Here is a 26,268-nt window from a genome sequence, read left to right as displayed (position 1 = left end):
AGGTCAATAAAATAATTTTTGTTTGATTACAAATAAATTAATTATATTTGTAAACGGATCTGAAACAAACTTTTGTTATTTTTTTGTTCTTTTGTAGATAAGTGACCCTGGTTCCATTCCTGGCAAGGAGTTGCATCTTTTTACATATAATTTAATCGGTTTATCTTCTTCGTTAAAATTTGTGTAAAGCTGAATTATTAAAAAGATTAATTTTAAATTCTATTAATATTTCTATCTGTATTATGATACAGAATTTTATTAAATGTTTTATTATCTTTAAAACTTTTTTCTTTTTTCTTTACAGGGTTCATTAGATGCATGATATTCAAGAAATAACAATTAAAATTAAGCAATTTATATTGTTTAAAGCTTATTAAATGTATTAATAATAAACAGTGAATGTATCGCCAGTAAATTTCTTTTACAATATTATATACCTTTAATATTGTAGCATGTTATTGACATAAAACACTGTAAACTCTTCTGACCAAGGTTTTATCACGGTTTCTCTTGGTCCAGTAGGGTAAATGCCAGAACAGTTAATTTTACTTTCCGTGGGTTACATAAACTTTTTTATATTTCAAACAATAAAATATTTATATTATGAAATACTTATCTAATTATTTGTTATTTATGTGACTGCAAATTTATAATCCTCAACTGTTATTTGTTATTATATTATTTGTGTTGTTTAATAGGAAAATGAACTAAGTAATTTACAGTTTGATATCTAGCTATATAATGTTAATAATACATTGTGATGCTGCTCAATGTTTTATCATGGTTTCCCTTGATCTATCCAGCCAAAATTTGACTCAGTTCCTTTTTTTATCTGTGGAGTAGTATATTAGAAAAATTGACCTCAATTTTTTGTGCTGAATAAATCTATATTATTAATTGTATATTTTGTGATGCTGCTCCAATCAAATTTTTACCGTGTTTTCTTTTGATGTATCCAGGCAAATGCTGGGACAGTTCCTATTTATGTAAATAAATACTAGAACACAAACACTTACATGACACTTGTACAACTTGCATCTACTAAGATAATGAGTCTTGCTGCATCCTGTTTGCACCACATTAAAATCCATTGCAGTTTTTTATTTTCTTTATTAATTGGAATACTTTTTTCAAATTTATGGGACTAGAAGATTATTCATATAATTTACCATCTACTGAATATAATTTTCTAATAAATAATGCACTGAAATGGCTTTTAAAATGCCCCCCTGGCCTCCTCTATGTTTATTAAACTCATTCTTGTGAGAATAATAATGATAATTAAAAATTAAGTTCTGTTCAATTTATAAAAAAGCTATATTTCCATTTCTTCAGAGCAACAGTTAGGTCAGTACAGAACCCACTAACTGATTTTGTAGCGGCTTTACTGGCAAAATAGGTAATCAGAATTAGAAACATAAATTACCATCACAATGTTACTAAATATGATAATAATTATTTCAATAGCGGTATCATAAAACTTAAAAAAAATTTAAAATAATGTGTTTTTTACCCCTTAAAATATTAAATTTAAAAAGCCCAAAAATTATTTTTAGATAATTATCTGAATAGTATTTGCAAGCCTAAATCTACTGAATAACTTATTTAGTATAATTGAAAATGGGAAAAAATTAAAATCTATTTTTACCCTTGAAACTAGGAATTTCAAGAAATCTAGAAATTAGTTTTTAAATATTCAAATGAAGATTACACACATCTAAAATCAAGTTATATCTTCATTTGTTAAATGTCTTCATTTGTTACAGAGAAATTAAAAAAATAGTAAATATCAACCCTTTAAGCTTGGAATTTCAAAAGTCCTTTGTTAGTGTGCACTTACACGTAAGAAGAACATGTATACAAATTTTCATCAGTATATCTTCAGTAGTTTTTGCTGGGCATTGATGAATGTCAGTCAGTCAGGACAAATTTCTTTGTAGGCAGAGATGGAGTTCCTGTTCATTATGTTCAGTCAGCAAAGGATATTTTAAATGAACATATTGAAGTGCGGTGGATTATTAGGGGCTCCCACGTTCAATGGCGACCTAGAAGTCCAAAACTTAACAACATTGATCTCTCTCTATGGCATAATCAAAGAAAAAATCTCCCATTTACTTATACTTATACTTATACTTATTTATATTCTTCATATTTAAAGAATATTGATAACCTGCTATCAGAGCCTGCTGTTTTTACTGCTTTGATCCTTCAACACAAAAGAGAGTGTTTAAATGCACTTGGTGACTGATAAAACTGTACCTGGACATTGGAGTAGCATATACAGATGCAATTTAAAGTAAGTTTTATGTTATAGTTTTACTTAAATATATTAAATAAACTAATTAAAAACAATTCATGTTTATTTCTTTGTATTGAAAGGAACTTTGTGGCTTCTCTGATATACATATGTACAGTGTTAATAAAATAGGGGAACCATTACATGGACTGAAGGGGAATCACGCCGGGATTACTAGGCTCAAAAGCTTAGTCTATCACGGCCAGAACCAGTAAATAAATTACACCATGGTCCATACGGATAGGAACGCAAATTACCAAATCCGTCCACAAATAAGACTTAAAATTTATAACCGTCACTAAATAACCTATGAAATCCGCCCGATAATAGAAAGATACAGCAGCAAGGGGCATTGTCCAGGCTCTGCGATCTGTAGGGAGAAATATTGAAACTCCCGCCATTCTTGCGTTCCGTTCCCCATTTACCAAACCGTTGTTGATTCACTTGGCATTAACTTACGCTCGCTAACCTTGACTAATATGTTTAAAATGACATGTATAAAACAGCACGTTAATGTGTTTTCTCTAATGTTTTCTTCATCAATTATTGTAAAACATGATATATTAGGTAATTTTTATGTGATAAAATAATAAAAGAGTGGGAGGCTTCAAACGAAAAAGTACCAAATAAATATCCAAAAAAATTTATGGAACACATAAGTTATTCAAAAAAACCCCAACGCACTTTTTCCGTTCATAGCTACTTTTGGGATGCATCCAAAAGTGCCATTTTCTTCGATCATTATTGGTCACATTAATTATTCATAACAGCGCTACAGGCGGCATTAAAAGAAGAGGAGTTTGACAACAGTCTTGTAAACACTAATACAATACAATTGTATCGGTTAAGCAAGCACAAACACATTTTTGTTTTTTAATGCCAAAAATCAATCACCTTGTACTTTTTTTGGACTCGGAGGTCATGAAACGTCGAGAAATGAAAAAATATGGGGAAAGAAAAATCTGCTTATTCGTGTGAGTGTGTGTGTCACTCACAAACTCGGGATTGTTTGTACCAAAAATTATTATTAAATTTTGCATGGTTACGTCAAAATAAGAACAATAATACTGTTGTCCTATAAGTTTCAAGTTTGTCCGCTATATGAAGTCGGAGGCTCAAAAAGGTGGGGAAATAAGAGAAGGGGTGTTTATAGTTGGTTTGCTTTCTTCCTTTTTTTGATTTTCACAAAAAAAGGTACGATTTTTTGTACCTTTACGTTCTTGTATATCGCTGTCGTTGGAAAAGATAATTTTTCAGTTTACTTAGTTATTTTTTAACTGTTTTTTTAAGTTTAATTTAATTTATTTATGCTAGTTACATTAAAAAAAAACACAGTTATTGGGACGTGGAAGTTTTATTGTGTTTATAACGTAAATTTTTATACTGAATTCAAAAACGTAATCAGAATTTTTCCATTGCCCACAGTTTTTGGGTGATAATATTTTTGAGATATTGCGGATTTCTACGTATTATTTAGGGAAAATCTTCGGAACTATTTCACATATAGGACGGATATGCCAGTACGGCCCGGATACCCCACCGCCGGTGGAACCGCGGTTTTAGTCCATAGATGCCACATGCATACGCGCGTGATCTTCACGCGCGTATTTCCCCGGAGAATGGGGAAATGCGCCCCGTTCTCCGGAGGGAGTCGCATATGCTGACTAAATGAAATTGTGGTCTCTTCGTGGGACGGTGTGGGGTATTGTCTAGCTTTTTATAGTTTTAACAAAATCTAATTGCGAAAACGGTCACTATCGCGGCCGGAATTTTCGTGCGGTTTCCATTTGTAGGTTGCGCGATCTAGAGGCTCCTAAGCCTGGTTTGTCATTTTTTAACTCTCGTACCGCCTTCTTCACGGTGGTTCGTTTAATACGGCATGAGGCCGTTTTCTTATACCCTGTGGAGTACGGTCCTCTCGGCAGATGTCCCGGAGTTTGGTAAATGTACCTGAGAGGTGTGTGGTGAGAGAGAGAGAGAGTGTGTGTTCTGTTCATTTATTAAAAAACCTAAAAAGGTAGTGGTCCAGGAATCACGATTAGACGAATCCTCATTTACAAAAACAACGTACCACAGAGGTAAAATTCTTCCAAATCAGTGGAGATTTACGGTATTTCTGTAATGTTTTATTCATCAATTATTACAAAACATGTTATATTAAATAATTTTTATGTGGAAAAAATGCGAAAAAAGTGGGGCATAAAATGAAAAAGTACCATTTTTTTCTGCAATCGTGTAAACAAGGATGCTGTTCTATAAAAGTTTCAAATTTAATATTAGATTTTACATTTTCTTTCATCTTGTTATTTATGTTCTACAAATATAGTAATAAACAAATATATTATAAAGCAGTTCAGATTATTTTACGAATAGAAACGGACAGAATACAAAGTAATAGTACTTTCAATTACCGTTCTAACAACTTGCTACTGGCAAATAAAAATAATTGCACTTTTACGACGGAAATACGAATTTTGCTAATAACACTTGTATACAAAATTTTGTCTCAGAGCAAGTAGAAGTGGTACCTGTACATATTTTCCCCCTTGAATTCAAAAATGTTAACAAAATGTTTCTGTCACCCTTGGTTTTCAAGTTAAAAATATACGTTATGGAAATTATGTAACGGTATTAAGCGTTTATAATACATAAATGAATAAAAAAAATTGTATTGATTAAGCATTTAAAAATGATTAGTATGTTATGAAAGAAGGTCTGCAATTGCATAGAACAGTACAATTAGTCATAACTGCTGGACGATGCAGTTCTAAAACGAGTCAGAAGATGGCTTTCTTACAGACTTTGTCGTTATTTTTTGTCAAAGTGATGTCACAAGCAACATCTGTTTTGATTATAATGTTTGAGTTTCTGGTTCAAGCCGTAGCCAGTCTGTGTTTAGTGTACACTCTGTTGACATCTGTACATCTTTCGTGAGTATGTGCTGATACAATATAGTTCAGTGTAAACGTTTCTCAGTTACGACTTATTCTAAATTTGTATTTCATATTTTGAATTCAAAACGTGCAGTGAATATTTTTTGTAATGTTTGTATATTATGTGACTTTGCAAAATGCCTAGAAATTGTGTAAACCCTCTGGATAGTTTTCTAGATTTATGGTGAGGTAACATTTAAATTTCAGAAAAGTAGTTTTATTCCTCTCATCAAAAACGTTACGAGCTTTATTTTGGCTGCAAAGTAGGTAACCAAGACAAAACATTGGGCCTCTCAAATTTGTTGTGCTACTTGTATAAGATTCCTTACACGCTAGTCAAAGAGTTCTCGGCATATTTTGCCGATCGTTCTCGGGAACTTTGCTGTTCCAATGATTTGGCGGGAACCAAATGATCATACTGCTGATTGTTACTTTTGTCTGACCAATATTGCGGGCATTAGTTCAGAATCAAAGCACCCTATTTGATGCCCTAATTTACCCTCTTCCATGAGACCTGTGCCTAAATCACTAGAAAATAACATACTTATCGGTGATCAACAACACAAAGATTTAACAGAGGATAAAAATGATGTAAGGGTTGATCTAAACTATGATCTTCGTGTACGTCTGGTGAAGCACATTTAATAACACAAGGGGACCTCAATGAACTTGTAATAGATCTGAATTTATCAAAAAAGGAGGCAGAACTTTTAGACACACGATTAAAACGTTGGAACCTCCTCCACCACGAAACAAAAGTATGTGTTTTTAGAAATAACCATTTTGACGTCAAGAATCTCTTTGTATTTGAAGATGGTCTTGTTTTTTGTAATAATGTTTTGTCTGTGGAATTATTTCATGAAATTTCATTTCATGGAATCATTTGGTCATGAGAATAAAGCAGAGGAGTGGCGTTTGTTTACAAATTCGTCAAAAGCTAATCCGAAAGCAGTGCTTCTGCTTATCGGGAATGAGTTTTATCAGTGCCGCTAGCTTACGCTACGTATCTGAAAGAAACTTACGTGGACATGAAATTTCTGCTAGATAAAATAAAGTATGAAGAATTTCATCGGACTAAATCTGCGGTGATTTGAAAGTAATTGCTCTGTTGCTAGGTCTTCAACTTGGTTTCACCAAATACTGTTGTTTTCTTTGCGAGTGGGGAACCAAAGACCGAAAAAATCATTACATACAAAAAATGTGGATAAACCGAACAGCATTAACTCCAGGAAAGAATAATGCTGTTAATTCACCATTTACTGATTTAAAAGAAATTTATTTACTTCCACTCCTTATAAATCTGGGACTTATGAAAAACTTCGTGAAAGCAATGAATCGAAGAGGGCTTGGATTTGTTTATTTAAAAAATTAGTTTTCAAAGATCAGTAAAGCAATACTCGAAGAAGGAATCTTTGTAGGACCTCAAATTATAAATTTATTTTAAAGGTGACAACTTTGATAGTACGTTAAATGAAATGAAGAAAACTGAATGGATTTTAACAGTATTTGCCAGAACTTATTTGGAAACCATAAATCCAAAAAAATTACGAAGAAATAGTGGATAATCTTTTAAAATTTCATAAAATCACGGGATGCAACATGTCACTGAAGACATGTTACGTGATGAACTAATTCTGAAACCATATTTGAATTTAGCGCGAAGAATGCTCTTAAATTCACCAATTTTCACTTCTGGAACAAAAAATAAATCGAATTTTATATACCAATGTAATCTGGATTTTGTATCACATCGGTGGGGTCTAAATCAGACGCTTACATTTTTCGTTTTCGAAATAACATTTTTTACAATTATCTCAATAGTACCGTTAATCAGATCATTTCATTCTGGGCTCGTCTTTAGAATGCTGCATGTTCCGTTTTCTGTTGTCTTTAATGCATTTTTGTACGATTACTGAGTGTAATGTAACAACCTTTGGTTGTTTTACCTCAGTTTTCTATAAATAATCGGTCCGTTCAGTAATTTTGAGTTATTAATACAAGGGTCGTTCAATAATTAAAGAGACGAATGACTGAAGAGAAATTATTTATTCGATAATAATGAAACTAACATTACTTTAAAAAAAAAGTACTTACTTTTAAAAAGTTTAAAAAAAAGTCTTTTAAAAAGGTTACTTTTAATCTTTTTGCGACCTTTCTTATTCCAATAGTAAAGAATTGTTCATCTCGGTGTCCGAGTAATTCTTTTACCGTTCAATGCCCCCGAACTCAGTGTCTCGTAAAATCACTTTCAGAAGACCAAACAAACAATAATCATACGAGGTGCGACAATAAAGTAATGAGACTGATGTGAAAAAAATGTTGCTTACCGTTTTAGTCATGTTTAGTGTTGTCTCCTTCAAAGTAGTTCCCCTCTGATTGCACACACTTATTCCAGCGCTTCTGCCATTGAAGGTAACATTTCTGAAACTCATCCTCTGTAATATCCTCCAAGACCCTCGTCACAGCTTTTTGGACATCTTGTGTTGTTTCAAAATGGTGTCCCTTGACCGCCATTTTGACTCTTGGAAATAGAAAAAAGTCGCACAGAGCGATATCTGGTGAATAAGGTGGCTGTGGTAGTTCTGAAATTTGTTTTGAGGTTAATAATTGCTGTACTGACAGAGCAGTATGGGATGGCGCATTATCGTGATGCAGAATCCAAATATCAGCGATGTTGACACGGATACGAAGAACTCGTTTACGAAGTCTTTCTAAAATTTTTTTGTAGAAATATTGGTTAACTGTTTGTCCAGGAGGCACCCGCTCTTTATGAAGAATTCCCTTGGAATCGAAGAAGCACACAAAAGCATGCATTTCACTTTTGACTTTAACATGCGAGATTTTTTTGGTCTGGGTGATCCCTTTGAGCACCATTGCGAACTTTGGCGTTTTGTCTCTGGAGCATATTGAAAAACCAACCTTCATCGCCAGTGATAACACGGCTCAACAAATCTGGATTGATTTCCGTTTGCTCTAACAGATCGGCTGCCACATTTTTCCGTGTTTCTCGCTGTTGTTGTGTGAGATTTTTGGGAACCATTTTTGCACAAATCTTTCTCATACCAAGATCTTCAGTTAATATTAGACGAACCGTTTCTCGATTGATGTTGAGTTCTTCTGCAATTATTTTCACGGATAATCTTCGATCAGATCGTACGATTTCACGCACCCTGGTCAAGTTGACATCTGTCCGTGAGGTTGATGGTCGTCCACTGCGGTCTTCATCTTCAACATTCATTCTGCCTTCACTAAAAATTTTATGCCACCGAAAAACTTGAGCTCTTGACATAACCTCCTCTCCAAAAGCCTTCTGAAGCTTACCGTAAGTTGTCGTCGCGTTTTCACCCGATTTAACGCAAAACGAAATGGCATACCGTTGCACAATATTTTGCAGTTTCATTTCTGTGACGAGAGACACAAACATGTGTTCACTTATTATAGCACAACTCACGACTGAGCAGTTGCATCAATGTGCCGCTTGGACTAGAAATAGCTTATAGACCAAAGTCAAAGATGGTGTGCCTACGCAAGCTGCAGGGTTGCCACATCTTGCAAAGAAAAATCAGTCTCATTACTTTATTGTCGCACCTCGTATGTAGCAGGCGGATGTAGTAGCATCCTCCGATCCAACTTTTGATTAGCTTCTCACATCTTTCGCGCGGCATGGAAGCGGGCATTATCAGGCAGAAGAATTACGACTTTTGAGAAAGGACCAGCACCTTCTAGCATGTCACAATAATATTCGCTGCTGATTGTATGTTGTTTTCCAGTTAATTACAATAAATTGGGCCTTTGTAGTTTCAATACACCATTAGTATTTCTTTAGCGGATGACTCGTGGGTTGTGAAATTTTCCCTGTCGTGGGAAATTGGACGTTTCCATTCGCATTGTAAGTTTAGATTCCGCTCTCAAAATAATGAATCCAAGTTTCATCACACGTTATTATGTGATTTATAAATAAAAAAATATTAACTTCCGCTAAGAAACTGTTGTTTCCGTTCAAATATGAATTTAATTGTTAGATTTTGAGTTGACTTTCTCGGAAGCCATCTTCAACACGTTTTGAAGTAATTCAGCTTATTGTGTAGAAATGTATTAGCACTTCCACTCCTGATACTCTCACACAAGTTTCAGCAACTTCTAAAATTTTTACGCATCTGTCCTCGCAAATAAGATCATTAAAGCGATTTTGCAAAGCGTCAGTTGAAACTTCCACCGGTCTTCCACAATGATGAGAATTTTTCACACCTTTTTGTCCGGTTCAAACTATTAGTTACGTTTATAAAAGACTGCACGGTTAATACATTTTCAACCACAGTTTTTTAACATTCATGAATGAATTTCGGCCGGTTTTACACCTTCAGAAAGTGAAAATCTTATAATAGCACGCTGTTCTTCCACGATACACGTTTCAAGTGGAGTCGAATATTGAAATAAACAAAAGAGCTTGTAATAATGGAATCCTTTTCGAAAATCTGACACTTTTTAAGTCAGGGGTTCTAACTTGAACGTTAATCAGTTTCAGTTTATTCTAATAAATAATTTTCCTAACAATCTTGGTAATTACTGTCTAGTTAATAATAAGGTACTGTGCCGAACAAAATGAAAGGAATTTAATATTAAACTAGCGTCGTTAGAAGAAAAACATCCTTGTAACATATGATTATAAAAGCTCCGATTGTACCGAAAGAAATCTGAACCCTTCTCATTCATTTCTCTCAAATGCGAATTCATCCGATAGTGCTGTTTTCAAAAGTAAATGTAATAGTATCTGTGAGAAGAAGATATTCTGGTAAGCTTTGAAACAAGATAATAATTAGTTTGGTGTGCTTTAATAACAAGAAAGTTACGAGGTGAGTAAGAAAAATAATGAGACTGACTTTTTACTTACCAAAGTTTTTATTTTTTTCAAACAACATAATATTATCCCCTTCAAATTAGTTCTCTTGGGCAGCTATACACCGGCGGAGTCGTTGTTCCCACTCCTGGTAGCAGCGCTGGAAGGCTTCAACTGGTAGGGCTTATCAGTTAACTGGTCGGTCACAGTCTTTTGAATGTTCTCCAGAGTTTCAAAATGGCATCTTTTTAAGACATGTTTCAATTTCGGGAAAAGGAAAAAGTCATAAGGAATCAAATCAGGTGAATAGGGGGGGGGGGGGTTTCAGGATCGTACTCAAATCTCCAGGATTCATCACCTGTGATCACACGATTAAAGAATTCTTGGTCATTGTCAATCCTCTCAAGAAGATCAACGCACACGTTTCTTCGATTGTCCTTCTGTTCCGTTGTGAGGTTTTTCGGCACCAATTTCGCATGTCCAAATCGTCTGTCAAAATTTGATGTACGGTGAAAGTGTTTAAATTTAACTGTTCAATCATCCTGATTGTTGTACGACGGTCTGATCTCACAAGAATCCTCACACGCTCAACGTTTTCGTCAGATTTTGAAGTTGAAGGTCTCCCTGAGCGAGGTTGATACTCAACGTGTTCTCGGCCTTCCAAAAATGATTTGTGCCTGCGGAAAACTTGTGCTCTTCATAAGCAATGTTCCCATAGGCCTGTTTCAACTTTTCAAAGGTCACACTCGCGGATTCCCCAAGTTTAACACAAAACTTGATTACACAACGTAAATTCCGATGCTCCATTTTCGTAACACACAACAAAAACACAACTTTACTGATGGCGCTGTCAAAAATAATGTGTTGGCTGAACGGAGTTGAAACCCGTACTTAGCATGTGGAAGGGATGAACAAACCGGTCTAGCACAGACCGGTAGACACAGGGTTGCCAGATCGCTCGCAGTGTTACCAATCTCATTACTTTTTTCACACACATCGTATGTCACGGACGGGTTACTGTCAGATAAATTTTCGTGTCGCTGAGGCGGGCGCTCTCACTAGCAACCAGTAACGAAACTACCGACCGCTTTGTTGGTGCTACGCTTAATTTTGTCATGACTTTTCAAAACATGTAGAAAAGATTTGTAATAATTAAATGATGCCCGTCTGAAAAATCCGATTATTAATGATAATACCTTAGTGTAAGCAGTGTATATAACCATAAAACATTAGCAGTGTGGTGTGAAAACTTAAAAAAGATGAAAAATGTGTTTGTTACTTTCTTTTTTCGTACTCTTCGTTTTTGAAGTCGGTTTTATTATTTAATTTTAAGCAAGCGTAACTAAAAATCAGTGATCACCTTAAATAATTATATTAAGCTCCCCACTCCTTATTTTATGCCTTTTTTCTTATCGAAGAATATGCGAGGGACTTTCGGAGTAATGGTTGTTACTCTGCGCGTGTACCCGTCCTATACATACACGCGTGTGTGTTCTTTCACATACACACATTTTTTTTACTTTTTCAGGAATTATGCAACTTATACATCCGAATTATTTTAAGATACAATTTTTTTATTTAACGAATACTATGCCTGTTAGATATGACTACCGATCTTATTCTTTTTGATACGTAAGAGGAATGAGCTTTTTATCCCTTGCACCCCATCTACGAAATTACATTTATATTAATTTTTTAAAATTAATAAAAATTTTGCTTAAACTATGTAATCGTTAATAAAAAGTTAAAAAATATGGAATACTTTTTGAATTTTTTTTTGAAAATCGATTTTAAGATAAAAAGTATTTTAATAACCATGTAAAGAATTTTTTTTATGATAAAAATATACTTTTCATTAAATAAAAATATGAATTTTATTTCATTTTTTCTGCAAGAAAATGAGGTTAATATAGCCAGCCGTAAATTGCGAATTTATGGACTATTATAACAATCATATGTTTTTCAATGAATAAGTATATTATGTACTTATAGTAGGAAAACAACAATACAGTTACAAAAAAAACCGAACATGTAAAAAGGCATTTCTGTCTTTTGTTTTTAATTTTTTTGGTAATGTCAAAATTCTTCTTATTACGAAATATATAATATCAGGAACAAAATATTTGTGGCTTAAAAATTTTGAGTAAATAATTTCTAGTGCAGTACAACATAAATTAAGGTAAAAACCAGTTATAATAACATTCCATTGTATTTTGTAATTCTACACTTTTTCCCGAACTCTTCTTTAAATATATTTTATGTTTTCTTTTTAATTCTATTCAATTTAAAACAAAATTACAACTCCGAATTTTGTTAAAAATACACACATTTATACTTGACAATAAGTATAAAAATATGTACCGACATAACTGCTACCATTTCGAATAATGGATTCCATGGAAAATAGATTTCATGATTTACAAGCCCTATAAGCGAATTATTAAAAGCCTAATGCGTAAAATGAAGTGGTAGTTTTTAGGAATCGTTTAGTGTATTGCTAATATTAACCGCCATGTTGTTTAATATTTTTGCCAGGTTTCGTATTTGGACATATGGCTCAGATACTTGAGCTAAAAAAGATTAGCCTATAGCCTACCTCTTTATCCTGTAACCAGTGTAGAAAATATTGTGGAGTAGGAGTATCATGCGAAGATAAAGAAATCTGTACAAAACTGCAATCTCTTTTACGGTATAGCAATTTTTTAAAAGCGCCATTTAAAAACATGACGCGGCGCTTTTAATTAAAGACTGAGCTTGTCACCATTATTCAGTATTTATCGTGCTTGCGTACAATTCCGTGCCTGAGGCTCGCTCAAAAAATCTGAGAAAGTGTTACACGTTCAGATCGTTTGGTGTGCTCCATTAAGTGTAAATCAATTTGACTATATTAAGAAAAATTTAAAATGTTGACTTGTCTATATGTGCAATCTTTGTTAAAAATAATAGTCACTTAATCTTAAAATAGAATATCCACTTTTATCAGACCAGACAACGGAAGGTGTTGTTTTTGTGTAATCAACATAATCCTTAGGCCTTTGAGAAAGTGTCTTGTTATGTTTCCAGTGCCATTTTTAATAAATTATTGAACCGTTTAAAGAATCGTTCAACCAATTAAAGCATTAAGATTTTCTGTTATAGAAACAATATTACTTGGATTAAATTTTTGAATATGAGGGATAAGCCTAAATAAGGATGAAGAAATTAGAGCAGGATGAAGGAAAATAAATTGTGTAGGTTTGCAGATAAAACATTTTAAAAGATGGGACAGAATATTTGATTCCAAAATTAGAAAACTGACAGAATTTGACATGAAAATTAAAGCTTTGAAAATAAAAGCAATGAAACAGAAAAGCTGATGAATATCTATCCAAAAGGAGGAATTGAACAAAACAAAACAGTATAGGCTCTCTTAGATATATTAACTAAAGTTTGTAAATGTAAATAAACTGGTAATAAAACATTACATTTGTATTTGTGTGGCTGTGTATGCATTAAGTTATTTACTATAGAAGGTAGAAAAGAAACATTTTTCTTGTGAACTGATTTTTTTTTTTTTTTTGTAAAATTTGGTCTACTAAAAAAAATAAGTACCATAATCAGTTAGGACCTGAATAACATTTCACATTTAACTTATAATACTATCTGTTTTCATGTTAAAATATTTTCCAGTGCACTTTGTAATCAATTATTTGCCTTAAAATTTTTTCAAGAATAAAAAATTATAGATTGTAATATCTAAATAAAAAAGATATTTAATAAATTATAATCATACATAAGGTTCAGTTGTAACAATTTACATTTATTTGTTTTGTTTTTCTGTTTATATAAATATTTAGTTATGTCATTTGACCGGTTTGATGTTTTCCATTCCTTTCTGTTCTGAGCTGTATAATTATGCTTAACTTTAAATCGTCAGTTTTGTATAATCCTTGTTAATAAAAATTTGTTTCATATAATTATTTTTTCCTTATGTTTTAAATGGTTTTGTAATTTTTTAAATGTATTAAATTTGAATTTCCAAGTAGTGTTTTTTTACGTTTAACAAAACAATATTGCTGCAAGAGTACTAAATATAGAGGACAGGAAAATAAGCAATAAGTAATTTTTTTAAAATCTGTGTAGATTATCTACCTGATAGGATATACTTTGCCAGGTTATTAACATTCCAATCTGTGTATGTACAATAAACTGTACAAACAATTCCAATCTTCATTATTTCTAAGCCATTTTTTTAATTTTACATTATATTCAATTATATTAATTATACAATTTGCGACATGACTAGAAACAGGATTTAATTCTGTTGTCTTTGACTTGATTGCTTGATGTCAAGTAAAAATTTGATTTTTTTCTTTACATTTACTTATTTCTTTCCTGAAAATTTTCATTGCATTGTTTTAGTTCCTCTCTGACAGCTTTAACTTTTTATCTTGCCTACAGCCGCATAAGGCAGTAAACAATATAAGGAAAATTACATGGTTTACTTTCATGTGGATTATCTTTATCATCCAGTTACTCTTAATATGAAACCTTAGTTTGATTAAAAGTAGTATATTTGCCATGGAAGTCTGTACAAAACATTTTCTATGATGTCCCTTGTTATTTGTATTTGTACATATCAGGTTATCGCATGGATTTTTCATGCAATTTAGTGTGATTCTCTGATATGCCTGTTCAATAACTGCTGCACTGTTTGCTGCGTTATCCTTGATTGTATATGTAATGGAGATTTGCATTGCAGATATAAATTAGCTGACAGAATGTGATATTTTAGGTGGACTAAAATTAACAAGCTTTTAATTCCTGAAATCTCTTCACACAGATTTTCAAGATTGATGAATTCTATCCGTCTTAATTTAATATATATTATGGGTGATCCTGAATTATATAATTTTGTTGCATTACTACTTAAAATATGAGTACATCTTTGTTCTTGTGAATTTAGAAAACTATTATATATATAGTTCAATCAGCACCTTATTTTTGTTTCTCTTTCAGGTAATCTAGCTATGAAAAAATGAATTTCTTATATGTACATTTAAAAAAAATTGTGGGGCACTTTGCCAAGCGAAGTCCCATAACCTTAAATATTCACAATACTTTAAGTGATGGAGTAATGAAAGAAACAAAACGAAATTTTGCTTCAGTTAAAACCACTACATTCAAAGAATCAGGATTACCATGCCCATGTGCTGGAGAACCAGCTAATACAGGTCTTGTATTAGGTGTTTACACTGATCCACATGATCCTAATGAAAGATTAATGCAACTTACACCTGCAGCAGATAAATACAATAGATATCTTGATGGAAGGCTGATGGAACAATTGTTGTTATCTGGTTTTGCTCCATATCAAAATGAAGTTAGAGTATTTTATGGTCTAGATCCAAGATTTCCTAAAGTAGCAATGGTAGGTTTAGGTGAAGAATGCCTAAGTTACAATGAAAAAGAACAAATTGATGAAAATAAAGAAAGAATACGACAAGCTGCAGCCTCAGGATGTGTTGTACTACAAAATGTGAATAGAGTGGAAAATATTTTTGTGGAAAGTTTTGGACATGCTGAATCATCAGCAGAAGGAGCAGCTATGAGTTTGTGGCAATATCAAGAGCATAAAAAAATTGACAAAAGGATCATTATACCTAAATTATTTTTATTTGAAGACTGTGATTTTACTGGATGGCACATCGGTTTGCATAAAGCTGCTGCTCAGAATTTAGCTAGACAATTAAGCGATGCTCCTCCCAATCTTTTGACACCAAGATCATTTGCTGAGCACACAGTCAAACTATTGAATGCATCAGGTATAAATATAGAGGTAAAAATTAAAAAATGGTTGAAAATTGTTGGAATGGATAGTTTGCTGGCAGTGGGTAGAGGATCCTGTGAAGATCCGGTTCTTGTAGAAGCAACATACTACGGTTGTGATCCAGGTGTATGTCCGGTCGTGCTCATAGGTAAGGCAGTAACATTTGATAGCGGTGGACTTTGCCTAAAAACTCCAGATGAGATGGAGTATATGAGGAATGATATGGCTGGTGCTGCGTGTGTAATAGCAGCATTAAGGGCCGCTTCAGCATTGCAGTTGCCTATAAACATCAGAGCCTTGATACCGATGTGTGAAAACATGATAGGACCTAAAGCAATGAAACCTGGCGATACAATAAAATCATTAAAAGGTCAAACTGTAAATTCATGGGATACAAACTTGGATAGTAGGCTGTCTGTGATCGATGTGCTCAGTTATGCAGCAACTTACAACCCAAAACTTGTTTTAGATATTGGTTCCTTTAACAGGAATATGATAGAAAGTTTAGGATTTGCAGCTACAGGAGTATGGACTAACAACGACAAGTTGTGGGAGCAAGTACGGGTTGCTAGTATTCACACTGGAGACAGAGTATGGAGGTTTCCACTGTGGAAACACTTTAGTAAACGAATTGTAGTTACCGGTACATCAGATACAAAAGATGTGCTCACTGAGTTAGGAGGACCGAGCTTAGCTGCAGCATTTTTAAACCGGTTCCTATGTGGAGGAGATTGGATACATATGGATATTTATGGTGTCACTAAAACAAATGGGACTACATTTCCATATCTGAGAAAAGGCATGACTGGAAGACCAACAAGAACACTGATTGAATTTCTTGCACAGTTTGCTTGTTTGTCACCTGAAAAATTAGACACGTAAGTTTTTAATAATATAACATGTTTTTAATGTAAGTTTAATAATTTTTTTGCATGTTCAAAAAGTTATAACGGTTATCTTTTTCTCACTAAATCTGATTATTTATTAAGATACTACTGTTCCTACTAACAAACATGTCTGCCTGGGTTGGGCAGACCCATAACCATTGGTTGGTTATATAAAAAGTAGGGAGGTATTTTTGAATCATAATACCAGAAGAAAATATTGCTCCTACAATTTTTTTCCGTATTACTCAATTTTTTAAACCTATTAGATTATTATTATTATTATTATCAAAGCTGATGAACCCAAAAATATATAAAGTGGTCCATATCTTAACTGGATGCTTTCTTTAAGGATATGGTATTCTAGTACTGTTAAATGTATTGTGGTGGGTGATTCCAATTCCTAAAGACCATTTAATATCTTTAGACTTGTTGTTACCCTTAGCTCATTGTTATTTTTTCTTTACAGATATTACTTTGTTGAACATTTACAGATTTACTATTATTTTGTAATTGTTGTTCTTTTCCAGTCATTGTGATTTTTTTAATGTTTTTATTTGCAATGATTTCCTCCCACCACTGTTGAAAAGATGAAAGATTTGTGACTAATAAATTCTGTTAAGTTACTCATATGATAGTTCAGGCTACAGTAACCACCCACTGTTTTTCACCTTTCTATTCTAAATAGTCTTTTTTGACTGTGTAAGAAACAGGGGCATACAGAGAGAAAATATTAATCATAACGTATAACTTCATGTATATCATACAAAATTCATAAACTAAAAAACATGTATTAATAAAAATACGTATGTATCTATTTAACCACTCTCTATCCCTTTAACTCTTTCCTGTCTATTTAACTCTTCTTAATCCATTTAACTTTTTATTATTGAAAATGATTTCTTATAAAAATTTAGGCATATGCTATTTTTAATTCTTCAGTAAAGCACCAGAAAAATCTGTTGAAAGAATACAGTATCTATAAATTTAAACAGCTTTTTAATACTTATGTTATACTTCGTCACATTGTACACTATTGTTTCATAACGGTTTTAAAAAAAAATTTGCATTGTAATAGACGTTCATAAGTTAGCCGAATTACTGAATTTTTAAAATGTTTCAAAAATTGTTATTGTAAATTTTAATTTAGAATAAAAAGTTCTCAGCTGTTTGAAATGTCAACATTACTAATGTGAGCCAAACCAACTTAATGTCTAATGTAATTTTAGGGTTCTTCTCTAGTATGGAAGATGATGAAATTGCAAAATTATATTTTAATTCATCTACTCACAGCTCTGTATTTTTTCAACCTAGGAGTAATAGTGTATTCAAATGCTTAATTTATTTCATTTTTTAATTTATATTTTTTCTTTATTTCTGATTGTTGATTCTTTGTATTAATTCATTCTGTTTGTCCCGTTACAATCAGATTGCATTATTTATTTAAATTTAACAATTTTATACATTTTTCATCACATTTAAATTTTTAAAGTAGTATATTTTAATGAAAATAACTTTAGAATAGAAATAAAATTGCTATAACTGATGTAGTTGACATTTTTTAAAAAATAAAGTACTCGTTTTAAAAAAAAATCTTTGCATACACATCTAAACAGCAACACTTATCTAACATTATTAACACTTACTGTTGGAAGTTGTAGTTTCATGTTGACTAAATTAGACAGTTTTTATATCTATTTTTATAAACAATATTAAAGAGATAAATTCTGTTGAGAAAGACTAATGATGTAATGGAAAATGTGTAAGAAGTGAAAAATGCCTCTTTTCTACTCAGTTTTATAAAACTGATTATAATTGGCTCAGTTTCTTGTTTGACAAAATTTCATCTTTAAATGAGAAATCACATAATCCAATAATTCAAAATCAGAAATTCAATTGTACTGAATACGATTCAGGTATTAGAAGATAAATATCGAAGGTATTAGAAGAATGGTATTTCGAGATGTATAATACCATTCTTATCTTTACACTACAAATATCAGTAAACTTAAATGAAGCAGTGATTTCAATCACACTGTTAAAGAGTTGTCAGATTTAAATCTTTTCCCTTTGAAAAGAAACAATGAAACATGTTATTTGTTGGTTGCAGGGCTACAAGAACAGCTTAGAATTTAAGTGATATTTTAAATTTAAGTTTGTCATACTATTATCCTATAAATCTATCTTTCAGGAAAGCAAAAGGCTCAAAAGTAAAGCAACCAACACAAAAACAGCAAACTGCATGCAAAATGATAAAAACTGAAACTTGTAAGTAACATGATTAAACTGAAAAATAATTAAATGGAAAAACAAATGTTCTTCAAGACTTCATCTTAATGCTACAAAATATTTTTATCATTACAAGAATTTTGTAAATTTAAATAAAATAAAATTTTATATTCGTGTTCCCATATTTCAATATTTCAATATTTATATTTCATGTACTGTATTTAGACAAAATTTTTTTTTTTCAGTTAATTGTTTGTCAACAAAGATATACTTGTAAACATCTTTTTATCTTAATATATGATTAAAAACATAAAAATAAAAAATAATAAAATAAAAAAAAATTACATATATTTTATTCTGATTTTTTTTATTCCTCACACATTTATATTTTTGTAAAATAATAGAAATAAATATCAAGGAAATAATTTGTTTTCAAATGTCTTTAATTTTTTTCCCAATAGTTGAGAAAAAGACCAGGAGATTAAGTTTATTACTACTTGTTATAAAAAAGATTAATAAAAAAATAATTCTAGTTTTTATTTTAATAACATTTTTAATTTTTATTAAAATTTTAATTATAAATTAATATATTTGCATTCTTAAAGCCAGGTAAACTTGCTCAAATCATTTTTATTAAATCCCAAATGATATACTTAAAGAAATTAGACTAAATTGCCAAAAGCATTACAAGAATTTTTGTACTATTATCCCAAAGAGAAGTATTTCTCATAATGGCAATCTCTGTGGCAGAGTAATCTACCTTAATCTGGCTTGAATTCTAGTTCAACATTTTTCACATGTTATTTAAAGCAGAGAACTTTGACCATATTATATGCAATGTATGCAAATGCATTATATACATTACTACATTACCATTATATTTCTATGTTACAATTTATAGACCTATGTTAAAATTTCAACACAGTCTATTACAATCTCAACATGCATTAGAATAGACTATGTTTTTTTAAAAATCCTATGGGCGTATCAGTTATGTTGGAATAACATCACAAGAAAGTGCTAAGATTAAAAGCACCTGCAGGGTAGTTGCAGTACCTCTTATTCTAGGACTGCTGGACAAAAAATAAAACGTGCCAAATGCGCATGTGTATGCAACAATATTAAGCCAGTGTTAATCAACATGGTGTAAGAAAAGAGATTACTTTAAAATTAAAATGATGTAACCATTTAAATTTGTTTCTATGTGTGGATCTATGTTTGAAATGCAAAAAAGGAAAATGTTTTCAAGACTAATTAGTTTTTAGTGCAACCATAGTAAGTTTTCTTTTAGTAACTGAAAGTAGCCTAGTCATCTATATTATGTCTCGTCTCATTGTACATTAATTTGAAAAATATAATCTTTATAGCACTGACTTAGCATTTATAGCACAAGTAAAAATTTAATGAGCTGAAATTGTTTAGTTACTACATTAATGGGTATGTAGAATATGTGGTGTAACCACACATCAGGAGTGGTTGATCTGAGACTGTAGAAGACTACACTTCATTTACACTCATCCTCTAAAGTAATACTTTATGGTGGTTCTGGATGCTAAACAGAAAAAGAAAGGACCATGTAACTATTAACTTATTCTTTTATATTGTTCCTTATCTTCCAGTACTCTCTCATCTTTGTGCTGTGAATTTTTTTCTCTCAGACCACTTTGTTCCAGTTCTCTTATCCTTCCTACCTTGGAATCCTGTTAACTGGAACATCTTTCTTTTATTTTATTTACATTTTTCTATTTTTTCTGTTCATTAAAACATTGATAGTAAAATATTAAATGTCCCTGCATAAATAAACGATTCTTTAGAATATTGGTATGTGTATTATAACTGTAACGCACATTAATATATTTTGTGACTACTTTTGTTGAATTTGTGTAAGAAAATATTTGGAATTTTTCACAATTTTCCCATTTACATGTCCCTCCAATTAAAGCAACTATTCCAGGATGCCTTAATATGTGGCCTATAATTCAGTCTCTTCTTTTAACTATTATACTTCTAAATACTTCTATCTTCATCAATTTGTCATTGAAGTGACAAATGAACACCTCTTCATTTGTCACTTTATTACATTTCAAAAGCTTCTAATCTTTTCTTCTCAGGTACTCTGATCATCCAAGTTTACTTCCATATAAAGCTACACTCCATGATGTTCATCCATCAGCTCAAACATATCCTCTGAAATCCAAGGTTTTCTACCAGTTCTTTGTTCCACCAAAGTTTGCTTCTGCTGATCCCATTCTTCTTCTACACTTTTTTACTCAGATCTCTTGCAATGTCCTCCTCAAAAATCCTCTTTACCTCCTCAAAAATCCTCTTTACCTCCTCATCCTCTAGCTTCTCTAAATTTCACTGATTCATCTGACACCTTTTCTTCAGGTTTTTATACCCCAATCTACATTTCATTATCACTAAATTATGGTCGCTCTCAATGTCTGCTCCAGGGTAAGCTTTGCAGTCGAGTTGATTTCTAAATCTTTGTTTAACTATGATTTAATCTATCTGATATTGCAGTATCACCTGGCTTTTCCAAGTGTATATTCTTCTATTAACTTTAACTTTAAACTGGGTGTTGACAATTACTAAATTATAGTCTGTGCAAAACTCAGTAAGTTGGTCCCCTCTTTCATTCCTTTTGCCCAGCCTGTATCCACCCACAATATTTCCTTACTTGCATTTTACAATGCTTGCATTCCAATCTCCAACTATTATTAAATTTTATTTATTATTAAATCTCCTTTTATGTATTTAATTGTTTAATGTGTTTTAATTGCAATTTCTTTGTATACACACTTACCTCATTGTCATCATGGGCACTTGTAGGCATATAGATAACAATCATTGGCTTAGGTTTTTGTTTTATCCTTATTACAATGATTCTATCGCTATGAATTTTTTAAATACTCTACTCTCTTCCCTATCATTATTCATTATGAATAAAGGGCAGACTCCTGCCTGCCCTTTATTTGAAGTTGAGTTAGTTATTCTAAAATCACCTGACCAAAAGTTATTTTCTTCTTCCCACTGAACCTCGCTAATTCCTACTATATCTACATTTAACCTATCCATTTCCCTCTTTAAATTTTCTAACCTACCAACCTTTTTTAGACTTCAAACATTCCATGCTTTGACTTGTAGAATGTTATTTTTTAATTTTCTGTAACCCTTCCTTAGTAGATCTGAATAGGGGGCTAGTTTACCTCCAGAATATTTTACAGAGGAACACGCCTCCATCTTTGTAACATGAAAATTGCAGAGAACTACATTTTCTTGGAAAAAAACAGCTGTAGTTTTCCATTGCTTTTAGCTGGGCAGTATTCAGAAGATTATGTAATGTTGATATGGCCGTTTAAGTCCTTCTGACCTACACCGTTAACAACTACTGAAAGAGCTGCTGCCCTCTTTCAGGAATCATTCCTTAGTTTGGCTTTCAACAGACACCTCTCCAATATGGTTGTACTTACGGTCCAGTTACTCTGTATCACTGAGCACTCAAGCCCCCTCACCAACAGCAAGATCTCATGATTCATAAAGGGAGATATTCTGACTGTTGAAGTAAAAACAGACTACTCATCCATCATTGGAGACTACATAAAGACCTATCTATCTACTGATTTGTGAAAGTTGGAATAATATCAGGTTATATACAATTTATGTCATACTAACAAATAATATTTACTGAAAAATGTTTCCAAATCTTTAATATAGGCAATATATTTCAACAACTATAGAACTGTTTATAAAATTAAAAAAATAATTATTGTAAATAGCAATTGGGAGAAGAGGAAATTAATGCAGGAGGCTAAAGACGATAACAGTATCACGAAAACTTTTTTCAAATGGATTAGTATCATCTTACTATCCGCCGACGCTAAAGAAACTCGGCATGACTACATCTAACGCACGGCATTGGCTTTGCCGTACTCCTTTTGTACTATTCATAGCCTATCTCCATAACTGATTTATATTCTGATTGTGTTCTGCGATAACGGGGTCTATATGTATTTTCATTGTGATTTACAGTGACATACTGCTGATATTAATTTTTACCAATATTTATACTCGCTGGCTATCTGATAAATTTTTTTTCTGGCTCTTAATTTTATTTTTCTTAGCATACGCTTCTCCCAAATAATTATTCCAACGATATTTGTATCGTAATTGAATCCTAGTCCACGTTCACAAAAACTTATTCGTCGTTATCTTTCAAAATACCAGTAATTGAGATCTGTAATCGTGAACCTTCCAATCACAAACATAGTCTGATTTACACTATTATTTTGTGTATCTAATTAAAAATTAATGTACCCGGATCTACGAATATCTCATTCCTTATTTTATGAAAAAAATCGTTTCCGTAATCAAATCGTTTATGTTGTAAAAATTCTAATATATGTAGTAACTGATTTATCTTTAAAGTTATTAAAATCGAATGCAGTCTGTAAATCCATTGAGCTTGGACTTTCTTAGAGAAGCAAATAACTGTAAAGAAATTATTTAACGATTAATAAATATTAGTTATAATATTTATTATAACTAAACAAATATTTAGTTATATATTTGTTATAAATTAACATAAAATTAATGTACATTAATTTTATGTTAATTTATATAAAATAATACTAATACTAAATAATGATAGGCAGTCACCAATCAAACACAGTTGGTTGTTTACTCGATGTTGTCTCATTGTAATAAATAATAGTATCAGCACTATTTGGATGAATTTCATTACTATATGAAAACAATAAGATTGACATGCTGATTAAAATTATCATTAATGCCAGTATAATTTAAAAAATATGGAATTCTTTTAAGATTTTCACAGTAATTATTTAAAATAACGTTCCGACCAATTTTATCTTTGAAAAGTATTAAAATTTGATTAAAAATCGAACTGAAAACCTTCTTCTTTTTTTTGAAGCCAATAAATTAAATATTTTTTATAGTAAGCAGTTATGTTTCCATAATATTAACAATTACAGCTGTCTACCATATGTTTCCTTAGAGTAGTAAACTAAATTTTTCTGAATTAAACAATATATACGGTTTTCACGGGACGTTTTGTAACTCCAACCATGTTTAGCTAAATTCCAGTAAATTCGAAAAATGTAATTAAATTATATTTTCGTGCAAAATTTTCAGAGACTCGTTTTCACAAATAAATTATAATTATTACTGTTATAGTAAAACAAAAAAAAAACTACAAGATATATTTAAAAATTTCACCCAAATAAATGCAGAAACGGTTTGTTAAAAAAATTTTTGTTTCTTGTTTTTGTGATAAAGTTTTTAGTTTTTTTAGGTTTAATTATAATTACAAACAAAATGGATTCGTTAAAGATGTTGGTATTAAAACATAAATTTTCAGTAAATTTTATTTTAAAAAAGATTGATTTTACACCTTGGAAAATTCAAAAAAATAATACGTTTGCAACATTTTTAAAAAATGAAAAAAAACAGCAAAGAAGAACATACACTAGCAGTTACAATGAAAACCGTATGATATCATATTCTTGTAGCGGAGACAAAGCGAGCACTGGACTAGTTTTGGGAGTATATTCGGACGAAACTGACTATTTAAGCAAAAATTTTCAATTGTCACCGACAGCGGATAAATTTAACAGGTACACTGAAGGAAAGATCGCACAACAATTGGTTGTAACAGGACCTACGCCGAATAGAAATGAGGTTAGAATATTGTACGGTGTGGACGATAGATTTCCTAAAATTGCAGTCGTAGGATTGGGTGACGAATGCCTAAGTTATAATGAACAAGAGCAAATGGATGAAAATAAAGAAAGAATACGACAAGCTGCGGCTTCAGGTAGTATAGCTTTACAGAATACATGCAAAGTAGAAACTGTTCATGTGGAAAGCTTCGGACATGCTGAATCGGCTGCGGAAGGAGCGGCAATGGGATTATGGGAATATCAAGAGCACAAAAAAGTTGATAAGAGGATAATTATACCGAAATTACAACTATTTGACGATTGTAATCTTACTGGATGGCATATAGGCTTACATAAAGCCGCCGCTCAGAATCTAGCCAGACAATTAAGTGATGTACCTTCTAATCTTTTGACACCGAAGTCATTTGCAGAACACACAGTCAAACTATTGAATTCATCCGGTATAAATATAGAGATAAAGATTAAAAAGTGGCTGAAAATTGTCGGAATGGATAGTTTATTGACAGTGGGTAGAGGATCCTGTGAAGATCCGGTTCTTGTAGAAGCGACGTACTACGGCTGTGATCCGGATATCTGTCCTGTCGTGATCATAGGTAAGGGGGTAACTTTTGATACCGGCGGTATTTGCCTGAAAACTAGTGAAAACATGGAATATATGAGGAACGACATGGCCGGTGCTGCGTGTGTAATAGCTGCGTTAAGAGCCGCCTCATTGTTACAGTTACCTATAAACATCAGAGCCTTGATACCCATGTGCGAAAATATGATAGGACCTAGAGCGGTTAAACCCGGTGATACTATAAAGTCGTTAAAAGGAGAAACTATACGTTTACATAGTTCAGACTTGGATGGTAGGCTAGCTGTGAACGATGTATTGACGTATGCTAACAATTACAATCCGAAATTTATTCTGGACATCGGTTCGTTCAACTACGGTATGAAAGAAAGTTTAGGATTTGCAGCTACTGGAGTATGGACTAATAATGATGATCTATGGGAGCAAATGCGCGTTGCCAGCGTTCACACTGGTGATAGGGTGTGGCGATTTCCTTTGTGGCAGCATTTTTCAAATAGGGTTAAATTCAGCAAGCTTTCTGATACAAAAGATGTGGTTACAGAATTAGGGGGACCATGCTTGGCTGCTGCGTTTTTAGACAGATTTCGGTGTGGAGGTGACTGGATACATATGGATATTTATGGAGTTTCAAGAACAACAGGAAGGTCATTTCCCTACCTGAGAAGAGGAATGACTGGAAGACCAACTAGAACATTAATTGAATTTCTTGCACAGTTTGCCTGTTTACCGCCTACTAAAGATAAGTAAGTTTTATGTTAGTTTAATTACATTATTATTAAATTAGGCATTTATTTTAAAACAATCTTTATTTTTAAGAACTAATGTTTTTATTACACAGTGTTAAACAACACATTCATACTGATTAAAAAAATAAATAGGTTTATTACTAAGTGAGTAGTGATTTTAACATCTAAAATTTTGTGATTTTACAATTCACGGATTCACTGAAGTATTGCAGAACTTTTAAAACACAAAGCTGGTAGGTAGTTAATGACAGTTTT

At 32.0% G+C, this 26,268-nt stretch overlaps 1 protein-coding gene and 1 pseudogene across 1 annotated transcript in view; both read left to right on the top strand.

The window, feature by feature from the left end:
- The window catches only part of LOC142328701 (cytosol aminopeptidase-like), a 76,554-nt gene extending 57,367 nt beyond the window's left edge, over positions 1-19,187 (top strand). Inside the window, exons 2-3 of the mRNA XM_075372638.1 lie at positions 15,065-16,753; positions 18,951-19,187. Of these exons, the coding sequence (XP_075228753.1) occupies positions 15,084-16,753; positions 18,951-19,035 (1,755 nt within the window). The 5' untranslated portion in view covers positions 15,065-15,083 and the 3' untranslated portion in view covers positions 19,036-19,187. The remainder of the gene's footprint in view (positions 1-15,064; positions 16,754-18,950) is intronic.
- A 5,312-nt stretch (positions 19,188-24,499) lies between these two features.
- LOC142329509 (cytosol aminopeptidase pseudogene) lies at positions 24,500-26,014 on the top strand (annotated as a pseudogene).
- Positions 26,015-26,268: the final 254 nt, after the last annotated feature.

The sequence above is a fragment of the Lycorma delicatula genome, chromosome 8 (assembly GCF_047948215.1).
Source record: "Lycorma delicatula isolate Av1 chromosome 8, ASM4794821v1, whole genome shotgun sequence".
In the NCBI taxonomy this organism is placed as follows: Eukaryota; Metazoa; Arthropoda; class Insecta; order Hemiptera; family Fulgoridae; genus Lycorma; species Lycorma delicatula.
Note: the sequence above shows the minus strand (reverse complement) of the source record. Positions and strands in the feature narration are given on the sequence as shown.